This window comes from Anabrus simplex, chromosome 6 (genome assembly GCF_040414725.1).
Source record: "Anabrus simplex isolate iqAnaSimp1 chromosome 6, ASM4041472v1, whole genome shotgun sequence".
Classification (NCBI taxonomy): Eukaryota; Metazoa; Arthropoda; class Insecta; order Orthoptera; family Tettigoniidae; genus Anabrus; species Anabrus simplex.
This window is the reverse complement of record NC_090270.1, coordinates 42,162,570-42,181,108: the sequence shown is the minus strand read 5'-3', so window position 1 is coordinate 42,181,108 and position 18,539 is coordinate 42,162,570. Positions and strand designations below refer to the sequence as shown.

Here is an 18,539-nt window from a genome sequence, read left to right as displayed (position 1 = left end):
AAAATAGAACAATTACTCACCGATTCTACATACAGGAAAATTAGGAACCCTACCAACCGCATTAAGAACAAACTCCACACACTAGTTAAAAATTCCAGTATCCCAGCCGAAATACAGAAGAAACTGATATCCTCGGACCCGATACCTCCAAAATTGTATGGCCTGCCTAAAATCCACAAAGAAGGCATACCTCTGCGACCTATCGTGAGCGCTATAGGCTCTCCCACGCACGAGATCGCCCGTTACCTAGCTGGACTACTTCAGCCACATACAGGAAACACTGAAACCTACGTGAAGGACTCCTGACATTTCATCCAGCTCCTTAAGGACCAATCAATTGAAAGTACGGACCTATTAGTAAGCTTTGACGTCACGTCACTTTTCACCAAGGTGCCGCTAACAGAAGTATTTCCGCTATTAGATCAGAAACTTCCAGAAGACCTGTCAACACTAGCTAAAGAATGCCTTAGCGCCACTTATTTCTATTTCAACGGGGAGTTCTACGAACAGACAGAAGGGGCCGCGATGGGGTCACCACTCTCTCCAATAATAGCAAACATGTATATGGAACACTTCGAACAGAAAGCCTTAGCTACATCTGCCCTGAAACCGAAATGTTTTCTGCGTTTTGTGGACGACACTTTTGTAATCTGGCCTCACGGGAGCAATAACCTACAGCTATTTCTCGACCATCTCAACTCCATACACGTAAATATTCAGTTCACCATGGAAATAGAAGTAGACGGAAAACTACCGTTCCTGGATGTGCTAGTAATACGTAACCCCAATTGGGCGCTAAGTCGCGCAGTATACAGGAAACCCACTCACACAGACAGGTACCTACACGCCTCGTCTCATCATCACCCATCACAAAAGCAGGCTGTCCTAACATCACTAGTGAACAGGGCCATAGCGATATCTGACGCAGAGCACCTCGAGGAAGAAAAAGAACACCTCACGGAAACCCTTAGGAAAAATGGCTACTTGCTCAATAACATCCGACGAGTCCTTAAAAAATCAGAAGAGAAGAAAGAAAAGACCACCGCAGGAGAAAACAACGGGAAAGAAGAACTGACCCGCCAGAAAACAGCGATACTGCCATACATTAAAAACACTACAGACAGGATCGGCAAGATACTGGACAAATACAACATAAAAACTATCTATAAACCTCACCGTAAGCTAGCCCATTATCTACCACCAGTAAAAGACACAATAGAATTACAGGCCCCTGGAGTGTATCACATTGAATGTAGCTGCGGAGCTTGTTATGTAGGTGAGACAAAACGTCTGATCTCCACCCGCTTAAAAGAACATATCCGTCACACCAAGAACCAAAACACAGATATTTCAGCAGTAGCCAAGCATTCCTACGAAACTAGGCACGGAATATCATTTGACAAGACCAAGATCCTAGCAGCTATCCCTTGGAACCTGGAAAGGAAAATCTGCGAGGCTATCGAAATCAAGAAACATCCGAATAACATAAATTTAGAAGAAGGATACAAAATCAGTAATTCTTGGATGCCCATCATTCATAGTTTAAGACATACAGACCACAACATAAACACACGGGCCGCAACCCCATTACATAACAGCGCGGGCAAGCCCCCCCCTACCTGGCTGTGACATAAACTTTCCAGAAGCCTCGCGAGACAGCCAGGGCTTACGTCAGCCAGATAGGCTAGGATATAAAAGGCCAAGATCAAGGCCACTCTAGTAGTGTAATTTCTGCCTGGGAGACTGATTAACTCGGATCGAGTAGGGGTATTTCAGTCGCCTTGACAAAGAATACTGCAATGTATTCGAAACGTCGGCAAACTGTACGTGATATGCGTACAAGTACAACACGGTTCAACCCGGAAAATAAATTAAATAATTCTTCACACCGTGGAAGCTTCACTTCTAAAATGCTCGCGTTAATTAACTTCATTCTAAGAGTTCTCGCCAAGCTTTTTCTAATGTGACAATGTGCTGCTTTTACGCAGTATTCATTATCTCGATAGTTGAGTTGCCTGTTGACCTCCGATTTATTTAGTGCTGCTCTCGAAGACAATGGAAAATTCATTAAGAGTATCACCTGCTGTACCTGGTCGTGGGAGGAAACGTTCCTGTAACCCCGAAAACTGGACTAAGAACAAGAAAAAAAGGGAAAGGTCTTACTTGTTTCGCAATAATTCGTACATAATCGTTACATTAAAATGTTTTCGTGGAGGAGAATCTAGAGATGTTCCCTTTTCAGATACACTGCTTCACAGCCCCCAAAAGTACCAGTATGCAGTCACAAGAAGGAAGCATTTCGGTGCCAGACACTGACAAGAAGGGACATCAAACATTTTTATAACATATTCTACAGCAGGTCGAAGCAGCTTATCCAGGACGCATTTATAATCAAGTATACAGCAGCAGCACTTCCAAGGAGAACTGTGAGTAATGGCACTAATAAGAATAAGAACATTTCAATACAGTATTTTGTGAAGAGGGCAACAAAACAACCCAGTAAGCAACCTGTTGTACCTGTCTGCAGGGTGACTTTTCTAGGAATCTTGCAGATATCAAAAGACAGGGTAGGCCGGCTTATAAGCGTCACTTTGAAACTGGTCTTCCACCTATAGAGAAACGAGGAGGAGACACTCGTAGCAAACACAGTGAAAATAAAAGGCTAGCAATGAAAATGTTCATTGAGAAATTAACTGTTGTTAGTGAATTACACTATTGCAGAGGACAAGTGAAAGGTCGCCAGTACTTGTTAAGTGAACTGAACATTAGTAAAACGTGGAGAAATTACAACCAGTCAGTATCAGCCGAGCTACGAGTTAAGGCAGCTTACTTTAGACATTATTTGTCGGACATGTAATATTGGATTTGGCACTCCAGCCAGTGATGCTTGCTCGAAATGCTTGTTGCTGAAAGCTAAGATTAGTAACTGTAATATTCCGCATGAAAAGAATAATATCATAACCGAGTTAAGAGTACATAAATTAAGGGCACAAGCATTTTATGATGTTCTACGTAATCAAAAAAATAATGAACTGATACTAAGTTTTGACTGCCAAAAAAATTTACCTTTACCAAAATTAACAGACCAAGCCACATAATTGTATATGTACAATTTTACAATCTGTGTAGGAACATCGCATGAGCGTCAAACTATACAAGACACTTTTATATACCAGTGGCTGGAATCATGTCGTCCGAAAGGATCTAACAAAATAGCTTCCTGTGTTTATGACAGACTTAATCATCTTGATCTTACAAATATCACAAAAGTTTATCTGGTTTCTGATGGCTGCGGGGGTCAAAATAAAAATAGTATCATGATTGGAATGGTTTCCTATTGGCTTTTTAACGATTCTCCCACACAAGATAAAGAAGTGGAAATAGTATTTCTCGTTGTAGGTCACTCCTTCATACTGCCAGACAGAATCTTTGGGAGAATTGAAAAGGAGATTAGAGTGAGAGACACTATTGTACAACCAGAGACCTACACTAATATCTTCATGCAGTTTGGCACGGTGAAAACGTTAGGTGTTGATTGTCCGGTGTATGACTGGAAAAGCAGCGTGCAATTATCCTTTAAAGCACCAGGGTCATGGCATTTTAAAATTCTATCTTGCAAGAGATTTGTATTTAGGAGAGGAAAATCCTCTACTCTTCTTCGTGGAGAGCAAAATTATAGGAGTGATTTAACTGACTTCAAAGGGATTACTAAAAAGGGAAAGACAGTAACTTTCGATAAAATTCAGTTGCCTCTTGGTGTAGCCATCAAAGAAGAATAGATGAATGACGTGAACAAATTGCTGACACTTCACTACGGGGAAGGGTGGAAAAACAATGCAGAATTTCAATATTACAAGGAGTGCATGGATCAAGAAAACATGGTGGAAGGTGCCGTGACAGACGACCTTGTTTGTGAACCCAGGGAAGTGGATAACGACTTAAGAATCTAATCCATGTGACGAAATGCTGATTGTAATTTATTATGTTACAGCATACTATTTTTCATGTAATTTGCTAGAAATTGTGTTCACTATAAATTTCGTGTGTTTATTAAATTGCAAGTGCATAACAACATTATGTGGCTAAAATAATTCTTATTTAGCAAAATCCAGTCTTTTGTTCCAAAACTCGACATATGCAAGAAGTTCGTTCCAAAATACAAAATACGACTTTCCACTGCTTTACTTCTTACCGCTTTACATCTGCAATTTTTAATGCTAAATATCTCCTAAACAAATAGCTGAATTTATCTCTGGCCCTATTTTTGTTTATATAGCAGTTTGTAACAAACATCAGATAAAATATATTGATTTTTTATGTTACGATGAACTTTAACAGTTTTTTCGTTTTCTCCAAAAACTTGAAAAAATGCAGATGTTGACTTTCGGAACTAGGCGCCTCCATTTATAGGATGAATAATTTACCAAAGGAAATGTTCAATAAATTTCCAAATTCTTCAAAAACATTTAAGAGTGGTGGTGGTGGTGATTTATTGTTTTAAGAGGAAGTACAACTAGGCAACTAATCAGAGAGAAAAAATGGAATGGGTCCGACATATCGAAAAATGAAGGTATCGGCCAAAGGAAGACAAGGGGCACGAAGGGCGTGAAAATGAAATACTCCCTAGGCCTCCATACGTAATACCGTCGGGGTCTGAAAAGAACAAGAGTTGACCAAGGGAGGTCGGATAGGATAGATGAAAGTGAGGAGCCTGAAACAAGTAAGGACTCAGCTAAGGGCCCCGTGGTCACCAACCTACGCTCCAAAGTTCAGAGCCCCTGGGGCCCCTTTTAGTCACCTCTTACGACAGGCAGGGGATACCCTGGGTGTTATTCTACCGCCCCCACCAACATTTAAGAAAAGGATAGGGAATTTGCCACAGGGCGACAGCCCTAAATGCAGATCACTGATGATCGACTGAAAAATACAAAATTCTGCAATTACTTTTCTACATAGGGAGCATGATTAGCTCAGTGGCTTACTGCTGGTTTCCCAAAAGGATGACGTTCGAATCCCAGTCGATCCTGGGTCGAGATTTTCATCTCGAGAATCACGTGGCGTCAGGAAGGGCATCTGGTGTTAAACCCCCATCCAAAACCAAAAATGAGCCTGGGAGGCTCCAGCGACCCCAGAAATAACTGGGACAAGCTGAAGAAAGTTAACTTTTCTACATAGTGTTTGTTATACAGAAGTTGTAATCATGTCACTGATCTCACAATATCACCTTACCAATCCACACTGTGAAGAATCACAGGATAACCCATCATTATGCTTCAATTTATGTTCTTTTGTTTAGAATGGATGCAACACAGCCTCATTGTGTCATACACACATGAAGGATATTACGAAGGCAGATCAAATATAAACTGGAATTTGAATGTACCGCTGCTGTTGGTAATAATTCTGAGGCGAGGCTTTGCCAGGATGTTGGCCGGGATGTCTGGAGAAGGAGTTTGCATGCGTTAACGACGGTGGAGAGCTGGGCTGCTTCAGTATGCCAAGAGTGAGCAAGAGGCGCACATGTCTGTTGCGCAACACATCATTATCAATTTTTTTTTTTTTTTAAGGCACCAAACCTTCAAAAATTTTTAGATGGCTCCGCACACGGTTAGGTTACGAAACACTTTCGCAGACTCGAGTGTATGAGTGGGCTAAAAAATTTTTTGAAAATGAATCTCATGAAAGGAGACTGTGGACAAACATCACTGCAGACAACATTGTTGCCATTCGTGACATTATTGGTGAAGATCGGCGAATAAAAATTTTGTAAATTGTTTTAGCCATAGGAATAAGTTATGGAAGTGTTCAAACCATCGTCCGAGATGAACTCCATTTCAGAAATTTGTCTGCCAGGTGGGTTTCTCATCTCCTCAACCAGGAACAAAAAGCTTTATGCCAGGAAGTTTGTCAGAGACCTCAGCATTGCTAAGAGGAGGAAGGAGAGGGTTTGTTGCATCGTATTGTGACCTGTGATGAAACTTGGGTGCAAATTACACCCTACAGTCAAAGCAAGCAAGCATGGAGTGGCAGCGAAGAAACAAAGTAGGTCCTGCCAAGGCCAAAACATGCCCATCTGTTGGAAAGGTGCTTGCAACCGTTTTCTGGGGCTCCGTGGGCGTTTTGCTGGTGGATTTTTTCACGAACAAAGGACAATCAATGCAGCCTATTATCGTCGTCTTTTGGATGAAGCAAAAGCTACATATGGCAACAAGCGATTCCGGCAACCGATCCGAAATGTCACTCTTCTCCATGACAATGTAAGGCTGCATACTGCCGCTTTAACACGGGATAAACTAGAGGAAATTCCCTGGACACCTCTGGAACACCCTCTTTACAGTGCAGATTTATCACCCTGTGACTACCATTTGTTTGAACCGGTCAAACAAGATCTATGAGGACAGCGGTTCAATGATGATGCAAGTGTAGAAGAGGTTGTGCGCAACTGGCTCCGCACGCGTCCCTCTTCTTTCTATTAGGATGGCATCAAAAACTTACCAATCCGATGGAGAAAGTGTATCAAAGGCAGTACACTAATGTAGAAAAGTGATCTCTATATGTGTATTTTTTTTGGTTAATGCAATAAATTTAAAAAAATAAAATTGCTGTTTAGATTTTGATCCACCCTCGTATATTTTCAGCTGTCGCAGAACCTGCCCATACATAACAAGTGAAGTCAAAAATTAAAGAAGAATAATAAGAAACCCTCTCCTATCATTTGTGTAGGGGATTTAAAGTGGGAGATTTGAATCTTTCCTAGAAACCTCTCTCCTCAAAGCTACTAAATCTGTTCTTACATCTACTGGTAAATTGTAATTGACCTGCTGCTGCCACCACTTGACTCAAATGATAAATATGATCTTGTGCAAGGGTGGCCAAACCAAGAAACATGCTAGAAGTGGCAAGTGCAAAGTAGTAATGTACATCAATTGAATAATATATTTTAAAACCAAACTTATGAAAACCAGGTTTTAAGATGTCAAGAGAGAGGAATGAAATCTCCAAGTTTTCTCGAAGCCCCTTCTATATCATGGAGGACTTCATTCATTACCCTCTTCTGATATACAGACCAAAATTCTGGAACTTTCTCTGCAAGTTGCTTTACGTCACTTCGACACATAAGATAAGTTTTATGGCGATGATGGGACAGGAAAGGGCTATGAATGGGCAGGAAGCGGCCTTAATTAAGGTACATGCCCAGCATTTGCCTGGTGTGAAAATGAGAAACCATGGAAAACCATCTTCAGGGCTGCCGACAGTGGGGTTCGAACCCACTATCTCAGGAATACCAGATACTGGCGACTGCAGCTATCGAGCTCGGTACACTTCAGGTTCAAGTAGGTAAAAAGAGAAAAGAATCTATTATGAATATGGCAAAAAAAAAAAACAAGTATTGGTCAACATTATTTAAAAACCTGTTGATTCGGGCAATATCATACGAACCTTGTCAATTAAGAACTGGTGAACAAAAACGAATTGTAAATCTTGTTTTGATTCATGTCGGTGCTTTCAGTGTGGAATTACTTCTTGAACGCTTATTTATGAGGCAAATACAACTTTCATGAAATTTGTAGGAGTCATTAATTAGTCTCAATGCAAATATAGTCTGATTCTACAGCTAAAGGGTTAGCATGCTGGTCTTGGGTTCACATCCTGTCCAAGACAGGAATTTTAACTTTCCTTAGTTGATTCCTACAGTTTGGGGAACTGGGTGTTTGTGCCATCTTCAGCACTAAAGTCATAGTGGATATGGCCCCATCCTCCAATACGTGCAGTTTGCCTATATGGCATCAACTCTGAAGACCTCTCCAGAGGCCACATGCTGTTATAATGCAAATATAAAATTATTTTTTCTCTTTTTATAAACGATTCTATTTTAATCCTACAGAAAATACTAGAAACAAACAGTATTAATAATTTCTAGCAACTTTGACATGTAGGGGATGTACATGATTAAGTTGAATATTCTAAACTCTATTCTATCCTTGGTCTAGAGTATTAGATAATCTAATTCAGTAAGAATGATGAAAATCTATATCATGTCTGAGGGTACACTTGCAAGCCTAACACAACAACTGATTTTAACATTGACGCTTTCACGGCCCGCACTTGTGGATATGATATAAGGCTTTTGGGCTTATGCCATGTCAGGTAAATAAGGTAAAACTCTCTCTGTTTTGTAGAGAACTTTGCTCTGCATCTTCAAAAGAAAATCTCGACTGTTCCCGAGGAAGTCCTCTACAATAATGAAGGTTTGAATTTAAGATTGTTTTACCATTGGAGCTGTAGTGGTATGCTTGTTGGTCACCAGGTGGCTCACTGTGTGCTGGCACAGCACTCCAAGCGGGAGCTAACGACAACAATTAAGCTCCGAAAGATTCTCATCAAACCGTGTGTGCGTGAGGAGTATTGGAGAGGACAACAGACGAATCAAGGACGAATGTGGTAGAAGATATAGACACTAATAAAATAAAATGCAACAAAAGACACCAGGACAGAACAGAAGAGAGCTGAAGAATGAAAAGTATGTGAAGAAAACCAGAGGATGATGTGAGATGGGGTAAGAATCATGTCTACAACAACTGATTATCAGAACATGGAAAATATTCCCACACTGGGTACCATAAAATTTCAACCAAAATGCTGAAGTTTTTTTCATGTTAGTCACCCAATATTAGATGCATCTGAACTTTCAAGTTTTATAATGTTATTTGCCAATATCCACTCATTAATGCATGCATATGATCAAAACCTGGCACTTATACAGCAAATAATAAGTCAAATAATAAAAGAAATTTGTCAATCCATTACCATGCCCTGCTGCAACCTTCCAATTAACATTTTTTTTTTTTTTTAATGTTTCCCATATAATGAGCTCTCCAAAGTAATTTGAATTTTCTTTCAAGACAGAGAGTACACACTGATTTCTAAACAATATGAACAAAATTAAAAAACAGCCATTGGAAGAGACTTACATGTTAAAATTGTAGTGCCCAGGAAAATTTGTGTGCAGAACAAACTTCTTAACTTTCTGAGTTTTGGCATCAAACAAGATATCCTGTAAAACAAATAAAAGTTTATAGAACACAACAGTGGAACAGAAAATTCTTATAGGAAAGTATAACTGAAATACACCACTTTTCCACAGTTGAAAATAGCTGGTAACTATAATATTTTCTGGTGAGGACTTGACAGCCATGGCCAATTCTGTCCACCTCCCCATTCACCATCATTCATTTCATGTTCATTAGCTCCTCGACTGAGTTGGGCAACAGTAAGGGCATCCGGCCGTTAAAACATGCCATGTGAATTCATTTTACCTCGTATCAGACACCATTTCAAGAAACACGACTAAGGGGTACACATACATATACATACACACAACATTAATTTAGAGAGATCTGCAGCCTATATAGTTCAGTTTATCCTACGACAGTAAACCTCCGTCAACCAAACCCCATCAACCGAAATACCATTTAACCAAAATTACCAGCTGATTTTTTAAAAATTGTTCAGTTTTTCATAAGAAAATTTAAGAAAATGAGGCAGGTGGCCTATTCAGTGTCAATGACTTAGGCCTAGAGTGAATCAGTTAGTGTTTTGCGTTGTTAGTATACTGTATCTGCAAGTGTGTCGTGTAGTGACACAAAGACTTAAGAGCGTTACAGGTAACTGTTCTTCCTCTTTCTGTAATTAGAGCATAAGTGATTTATCTAAAAATTGGGGCTATTTTTATAAAAGTGTCTTAATTTTTCAGACAGCTTCATACTTTGGTGAACAAAGTAATAAGGCTAGGCTATCAGAAGTCCTAATAACATGATTATTTTCTAATCACACAACGGAGCACGGACCAACGATCCCCTCAACCCTTAAATTCCCCCTTCTAAAAAAAAAAGGCAGAGAAAGGAAAGTTCCAAAAAAATCTCTGAATTTTTGATAAAAATAATTACTGTAGAATAGTACTGTACTTGAGAATGATCATTTGTGTATATACTGATTTGACATTTTGATTCCATAAATTAGTATTATAATTTACATACACTCAACCAAAACAATGATTTTAATGTGAACTACTTTGTGGGTCATATTCTACCGTCTGATGCCAAAAATCACCATTTACTTACTGTCTGAAATTTCGGTTATCTGAAATCGTGTAAGCCCCCTGTTATTGGTTTTAAGGAGGAAAATCGTGTAAGCCCCCTTTTATTGGTTTTAAGGAGGACGTTATACTGTATACGAAACACACATCTCACACTCACAAGAAAAACTCGCAACAAACATATTTTTAACACCATAAATACACAAAAATTGGAACGTAGGGAAAAGTACAGTAGAAGTCCGTTATAACGAGAATTTACAACAGCGGAAAATTTACTCGCTATAGCGGATTGTCGTTATATCCGATTTTTGTACAAAAGTCGGAAAACCCCTCCATACACATTAAAATCGGTATGAAACTGCAATCAGTTTGTTCAAAACTTGCGTTTACGTGGATGATATCCACACTACGACTTACTTGCTTGTTATTTTTCGAAATCCGATACTATGTGAAAGTGTATGTTTAATTTCATTCTGAAAAAATTACAGTTTCGTATTTCTCCAAATCCAAGAAGAACCCCACTTTTTCCTTCAAAAATTTAAATCAGGCTCAAAAAGTGTTAAGTAAAATCATATGAATGCCTTTGTTGTATAGTACACATATTTTTACTATTTTTAGACACCTGATATTGGCTTTCGTTATGCTGCATTTTTTTGTGGCTGCGCAATTATTCTTTATTTCCGTGGGTTTAATGACCATTAATTTAAAATTGGCATCTTAATACCGAAGAGAACCCGTTGAAAATTTGCCGGCAATACCTATTTCATGCATCTCTACAATACGGCGATTCGTCAGGAAAATATTCTTGCTGTCTATAAAAACTGTTACGGTACTTTTATTCAGCGTCAGATATAACCGGCTACCGCTACACGCACGTCTCGCTTGCCGGGTTCGGCCAACTTCAGCGGCTAACGATGTATAGGAGTAATAGCGGACATTGAAGGTCAACGAACAAGTTTAATGCGCCACAGTATGGCCTTTCCGCCCTTGCGTTTTTCATGCACATATCTCACAATTTCATTTTCGACTTCTTTAAAGCGTCCTTGTTGCGGACCAATGAATGCATTTTTTTTATCTTTATCTTTGCACTGACGCCAAATATTGGCTTTAGTTAGGCCAACGCCATCTTTTCTGGAGGCTGCACAATTATTCTACATTCCCGAGTGTTTAATAACTATTAACTTAAAATGGCATAATATCGACGAGAGCCCATCGAAAATTTGCCAGCAATACCTGTTCCACATATCTTTACGACTATCCATCGTGAAAATATTCTTGCTGTTTATAAAACTTAATTTTACAAAGAGTCAGTAGATGCGTTATAACTCTGCCACTGAGTAGCCATGGCCTTTCTAAGAATTCGAAGGCACGCATGTTTTGATGCCATTCTGCAGATTTCAGAAACGTTTTTGTAGATGCTAATAGAATGTGATTCTCTCTTCACTAATTCCCGAGATCCAGTGACGTTACGCACAGGCACTGTACAACCGGTTGTCACGGCTAGCAATGTATAATCAAGAGGTGGTCGTTTATTGTCAATGAATTTTGTGTGTGCGTGCACGGCTGAAAAGAAGCAGCGTGGTTACCGCGAGAGTTGCCAGTGGTATTCTTTATTGTTAGGCTGTGAATGCAAGACGACCCTTGATTTTTTGCATGAGATTCTGAGGGAAAAAAGTTGTCTTGGATACGAAGAATACGGTATCACTCCAGAGTTTTCCTCTTCAAATGGAGTCACCTAACCTATGTCTCAAGTATTATTACAATATTATAAGTCCACCTGTTCAATACAATACAATATGATCCACTATTTCATATGGTCAAATATTTTTTATACATAATACATAAAAGTCAAAGGTACATGTTTCACCCTCCTTACGGGCATCATCAGCCTATATCAATCAATGTTGAAAAATGATTTCGTAAAACATTATACAATAACATCTAAAACAACGATAATGCACCAAAGTATGTTAAAAGAGAGTGAATTAACAGTTTTGAAGATTAAAACGTGATTAAACATGAAATTTTGAGAGTTTAAAACTAAAATGGATCCATATTTTTATAATATCATTAAGACTGTGATGGCCTTGAGTGTAAACACAATCATCAAAGGGGGGTGTTTCTTCAATTCCCAAGTTGAACATTTCTTCCAACAAATGTTTCAACGGAATTATAACATCAACTTGACTATCTTCTAGATCCATTCAACTACCACATAATTTCCGAACTCCGCTAGCTTTGACATACGTTTTATCATAAGCAACGCCTCTCCAGAAGTTCCACTTTCTTCTCGACTTTCAGATATCCCAAACATATACATTTTAACTTGTTTATTACATTCACATTTCCGTTTTAAATAACTGACAGTGATTTTACCACCTTGGATTCAACTTGGGATTTTTTTGTTTGAAGATGGCATGATTCAGTGAGATGATTTTTGTCTCCTTTATGTAGTCTGATATGAACAAAGTGTACAGATTTTTTTCCCACCATGGTTAAGTATAAAGAAGTAGTTTCAAAGTTATCTTGAATGAAAGTTTTGATAGGAGTTTTGTATGCAAGAAGAAAATTTCACTTATCACACAGTGAAAACCTGAAAGAATATTACTGGTGTTTAATGCATTTATATTCCTATAAATAATGATTCACATATTTTTGTACAAATATTTTGCAACTGAAGTACTCCAAGGACAGAGAGGGTAACTCACCATTCCAAGGGTAAAATAATTAAAAAAGAAATCTGAACGGCGGGTAGTAACTCGTCTATGAGCATTAGGGCTATGGATTTTCATTTTGTCTTCCGCTTTGTAGAACACCCGAGAAGGAGCACCGATTGCTGCGGCAACATCCTGACATGTGTCTCCGAACAGCACCTCGCGACTCATTGTTTGCTTCCGTGGTTCCATAAGTCGAGAAGATCCTATAGAGAGAGAGAAACTTTTATTAATCATAGACTAACATAATGAGAGAAGATGTAGTAACAGCAATAAGAAGATAACATGATGAGAATAACAAATTAAATAAATTCAATCACTCTGACTAGATATCAATCATCACACACATCATAAAAAATTGAAGTCATTGTAAACAGTGCTGACAGTTTGATACAGGTACTGAAATTAATAACAACTTATATCATCACACATTAAAATGATTTCATTAATAACTGGTTTTCGGAATCTTACAAGGGAAGGGCGCAAACCGGGTCATCACGGATCTTACGTAAATTTTGCACGCATGTTAAATGAGCCAAGAATAGCACACCGGCCAAAACATTTCTTTCGGAAATTAACTCATGTGACCTACAGAAAGCATTAAATTTTGCACATTTGAATTGGAGCACTTGGCTACACACGACTGCAGAGAATGCTCGGTTCACTCGTTGAGTGAACTTTTCTATTTCGTTATTAATTTGTGAACATGATGTACCGCCATTAAGAGAAGTAATTTAATTCCTTCATTGATTGTGGGTCAAGAAAGGCAATAGAATAAGACTCTTATAGTGAAAATAAAGGTTAATCAGTATAACAAGGAACGTTACACACAAAAGCAAGTTACTCCTTATAGCTTCTCCAACAATGATGCTCGTGGTAGAAATGTTGCAAGTACAAAGCTGCTCTATGCCAACCACACCTAACGAAGCAAGGATAAGTGTTTCATATCACATATTCCATATTTTTCTTCCAACACAAAAATAACCTATGTTGATTACCATTATACAACCAACCACTTGTCCAACACAATGACTATAATAGTATATCAGTGTGGCCTCAAATCAGCTGTTAGACAGTGTGCGTAGTGGGTAGAGTATGGAGTAGCGGTCTGCGTAGCTGAGCGAGCTAATTAAAACATACCAATTTTAACGCTTTTTGTAGACTGCACGAGTTACTGTAATTTCTGAAAGAAGTATTTTGGACATTGTTTTATTCTTGGCTCATTTAAAGTGTGTGAAAAATATACGTAGGATGGGTGATTGCCTGGTACGTGCCCTTCCCTTGTTAGTTCCATAATCAGCGAATCATTAAAATTAAAGTATTAAAATTCACAGAACTGCTGCGTCTAGATATTAAAATGTAGAGGACAGTCATGCTTATAATGACAGGAATGACCGATCATGCCGGCTGAGCCATTATAAGAATACTTAATTTTAATGATTCACTGATTATGGAACTCGTGTTTACCATTAAGAAGATGATGATAATGATGATGATGATGATGATGATTGTTGTTTAAAGGGGCCTAACAGCTAGGTCACTGGGCCTAATGGTATGAGGTGCAATGAAATTAAATGATAATTAAAACTTCAAAATGTATCCACTGACTAAAATATAAAATGAATGATGATGAAAAAATGACCATGAATCCAGTTCACAATGCCTTTGTTTATGATATGATGCTTATTGTACAAAGGGGTCCAAAATCCAAGTCAATGGCCCATCATAATAGTACTAATCACTGGTAAAGCAGACCCATGGTGTTCCTCATATAGTGGAACTAATCACAGGCCACATATACCCTTGATGCCGCTCACCTGGTGGTACTAATCATAGGCAATGCAAACCATGGCATATAACACATTATAGTACCACCCACAGCCAACGCAGACCAGTGGAGTTTCTCACATAATGGTACCGCTCTCAGGCAACGCTGACCCATGGTGTTCCTCACAGTGGTACTAATCAGAGGCAACACAGACCCGTGTTCTTCATATAGTGGTACTTCTCATAGGTAATGCAGACCCATTCTGAACACAGGGAAACAGACACATTACAGCGCAGCGTACAGCACCTTTTCTCACATGGACATTACTCCACGCAGCCGAGTGCCCCTGCACCTCGGTGGGATACACACAATAGTACTAACCACAGGCAACGCCCAGACCCATGGTGTTCCTCACATAAGGGTACTACTCCTAGGTAATGTTATTCCATAGTGTTCCTCTCATGGTAGTATTAATTGCAAGTAATGTCGACCCATGGTGTTTCTCACATAATGGTACTAATCACAAGTAGTCTCTTGGTTCTAATTTCATCATCCCTTGGTCGCCCCTTTTAGTCACCTCTTACGACAAACAGGGCACACCATGGGTGTATTTGTCTGCGTCCTCCACCCACAGGGGGTTTACCATTAAGAAAAGGAAACTGCAGTATCTAGGTCACATAATGCGAACTGAGTCTAAGTACTGTCTCCTGCAGCTCTTCTTGCAAGGACAGATCGATGGGAGAAGAGGATCTGGAAGGAGGATGACTTCTTGGTTGGATAATGCTCGCAGATGATGCGACATGAGATTCGAGGAGCTCTTCAGGGCAAGACAACGTTGCCATGACAATCAACAACCGCAACAGATAAGGCACCAAGAAGAAGAAATGTGGACTCTCCATTCCTTCTCTCCCCTCCTTGGTGAGTATACATCCGGGTTGAGGAACACACCTTTAACTTGGAGTAAGGCCATACAGTACTTCTGTTTTGTCTAAAAGTTACATCTTTTAACTTTCTCTTATACCCTTAGAAACTAATTTTCTTCTTTTTTTATGGAAAAGAACTCCTTACAATCATCATCATCATCATCATCATCATCCTCATCATCATCATCATCATCATCATCATCATCATCATCATCACACTGTACATGTTGCTGCAACCATTCTCTTCTCTCCTCTTCACTTCCTTAGGGTTGTGACCAAAGTTTGGACAGCGAAGGACAAGAGGTCATCGAAATCTCGTCATTCTATTTTGAAAAATTTATGTAATATCTTGTTTAATTTTGGAAATGTGAACTCTTGATATATTGCTTTTATTGCTTTATTGTTTTGAACTCATGAACTTTTGAAAATTATCAGTATAGGAACATTTTTATTTCGTTTGTGCAAGACAGTTTTTGCAGAACTGAAACTTCTGATTTTTTCCTTGAAATATTCAACTGTTGTGTACCATTTTGCAAATCTCATCAAGGTGGTTCACAACCCGACGAAATACGATGCCATAAAATACCGTCTAGAGGGGAATTAAGAGAAAAGTGGCTGTCGGCTATGTCTAGGTAAGGTCCTAATAAAGGAAGTAGTTTGATATCTCAGATAACTCTCGCCTCTGTAGCCTTTACGCCTTAACACCTTATTTCAGAAAGTGACTGAAGTCGTGGAGAATAGTGGGTACCCTGTGATAAGAATTGTGATGGACAATCATAAAAAAGGCCTTCATGTTTAAACATTTTAGACAACCTCAAATATCCAAATGATAATGTCCCAGTCAATCTAGAAACAGTAAATCAAACTCTAATTCGCAGGTACTTGGGTCGTATTGTTGAAGAGAGGATGGAGTGTGACATTTCTGTCAGCAACATCTCCCTACCTAGAGTTTTGACACCAGTAAATGGAACTGATTATGCATCAGGTCAGAGAAGGACTTCGATACCCAAAACCTTGTTTTGTTGCTCTGATGACGCATCTGCAAGAGTTTGTAGTAGCTGCTGTGCCCTACTGTCGGAAGTCCTTCAAATTTACGAGCGTAATACAAGGATTTACTACTTCTTCCCTTTCAGAATGTGTTCTGTTACAGTGTGAGGTCAAAGAATATCAGCAAACCAAGTTCTTAAGACTTCTATTAACTGATACTGTGTTGGTAAGAAGACAATACGTTAACTGCCCGGTGTATCACTCCAAACCTTCGCCCAGGAAATTCTTTAAATCTATATACATAAAATAAGAGTTTTGTCGGTACATTGCTCAGAATTTGAAAAAAATGGTATCGGTCATGTCCACAGTAACAAGGAAATGCACTTTTTACTTTTCCGTAATTTCTGTCTGTCTGTCTGTCTGTATGTATTTATCTACACGCATCATGAGAAAACAGCTGAAGAGAATTTAATGAAAATCGGTATGTGAAGTTGGGGGATGAGCCACTATAAACTAGGCTATAAATCATTTTACTCACGCTGAGTGAAATGGTAGTTTCGAGGAAGGCCTAAAATTGAATTCTCAAATATTTATATTATTAGTGGTCCTATGGATAAATACATAACTAAAGTTATATAGAATTAAATTTCTGATAATTTATGTCATACATTGTTACCGTACCGGCTTTGATAACACCAATATTCATGAATTTGTATTTTTGTTGCAAAGTCCATATCAACGCCGAGCCACGAGAAAATGGGTTAACAGAATTTAATGAAAGTTGGTATATAGAGTCGGGGAATAAGAAACTTAAGTTATAAACAATTTTATTTGCCCTGTATGAAATTGTAGTTTAGAGGAAGGCGCCTAAAATTTAATTTTTAAATATGTATGTTAATGTTGCAATATGAAAGATATCACGGATACAATGGGGCAGTATTTTGACAAGCTCCTAAATGGCCCTAAAGAGATCTCTGTTGAGGATGTAGGACAAAAAACAGTAGAGGAAGATATCCCAATTACATGGACAGAAGTAGAGCAAGCTCTCCATAGGATGAGAAGTGGTAAGTCAGCAGGAGCTGATGAAATTACAGCTGACATGATTAAAGCTGCTGGTCTGCCAGGAATACAGTGGCTGTATAGAGTTCTCAGAACAATATGGAAGGATAACGAAATACCTGAAGATTGGACAAAAGGGGTGATAGGAACTATATTTAAGAAAGGGAGTAGAGGGAAAAGTGAAAATTACAGAGGCATTACCCTCTTATCACACGGCCTTAAAATTATGGAGAAGATCACTGAAGCCAGAGTAAGGGATATACTAGAGCCTATCTTAGAAGAGGAACAACAACATGGCTTTAGGACTGGAAGAAGCACAACAGATCTGATATTTGCTTTGAGGATGTTGGCAGAGAAACAGTGGGAAAGAGGAAAAGACCTAATTATTGTGTTTATGGACCTTGAAAAGGCGTATGATAATGTTCCTAGATCAACTATTTGGGAAAGTCTTAGAAAACTTGGTGTACCGGAGTACCTTATTAGGAAGATCCAAATGCTATATACTAATTGTAAAAGCTGTTTCAGAATTGGAGATGGTCACTCTGAATGGTTCAATACAACCAAAGGAGTACAACAGGGAAGTGCCTTATCACCTCTTCTATTCACAGCAGTTATGGATACGATTTTAAAAGAACTAAAAGAAGAAGGTAATGAAGATCTTCAGGCTCTGGTGTTTGCAGACGATGTGGCAATATGGGATGAAACAGAGGAGGGAGTGCAAAATAATCTGAATGCATGATTAAAACTGTTATTCATTCATGTTAAACGAATGAATAGCACAAGGTTACCATGTGCTTATTTGGAAAAGAGAATAACAGGTATGAAACCAGCTGGAAGACCAAGAAGAAGATGGATGGACCAACTAAAGGAAGACGTGGAGAGAAGAGGATGGAATTGGGAATCTGTCTTGGACAACAAAATGTTTCTGAATAGGCAACTTTGGAAGACGCTCGTTTTCAAACACCCTACCCGGCTCACTGGAAGGGCAAACC

General features: G+C 38.9%; 1 protein-coding gene across 1 annotated transcript in view; it reads right to left on the bottom strand.

Annotated features, from left to right (window-relative positions):
- The window catches only part of LOC136875443 (PHAF1 protein CG7083), a 133,971-nt gene that overhangs the window by 66,997 nt on the left and 48,435 nt on the right, over nt 1-18,539 (bottom strand). Inside the window, exons 7-8 of the mRNA XM_067148995.2 lie at nt 12,805-13,016; nt 8,973-9,055 (exon numbers count right to left, since the gene is read on the bottom strand). Coding sequence (XP_067005096.2) covers nt 8,973-9,055; nt 12,805-13,016 — 295 coding nt within the window. The remainder of the gene's footprint in view (nt 1-8,972; nt 9,056-12,804; nt 13,017-18,539) is intronic.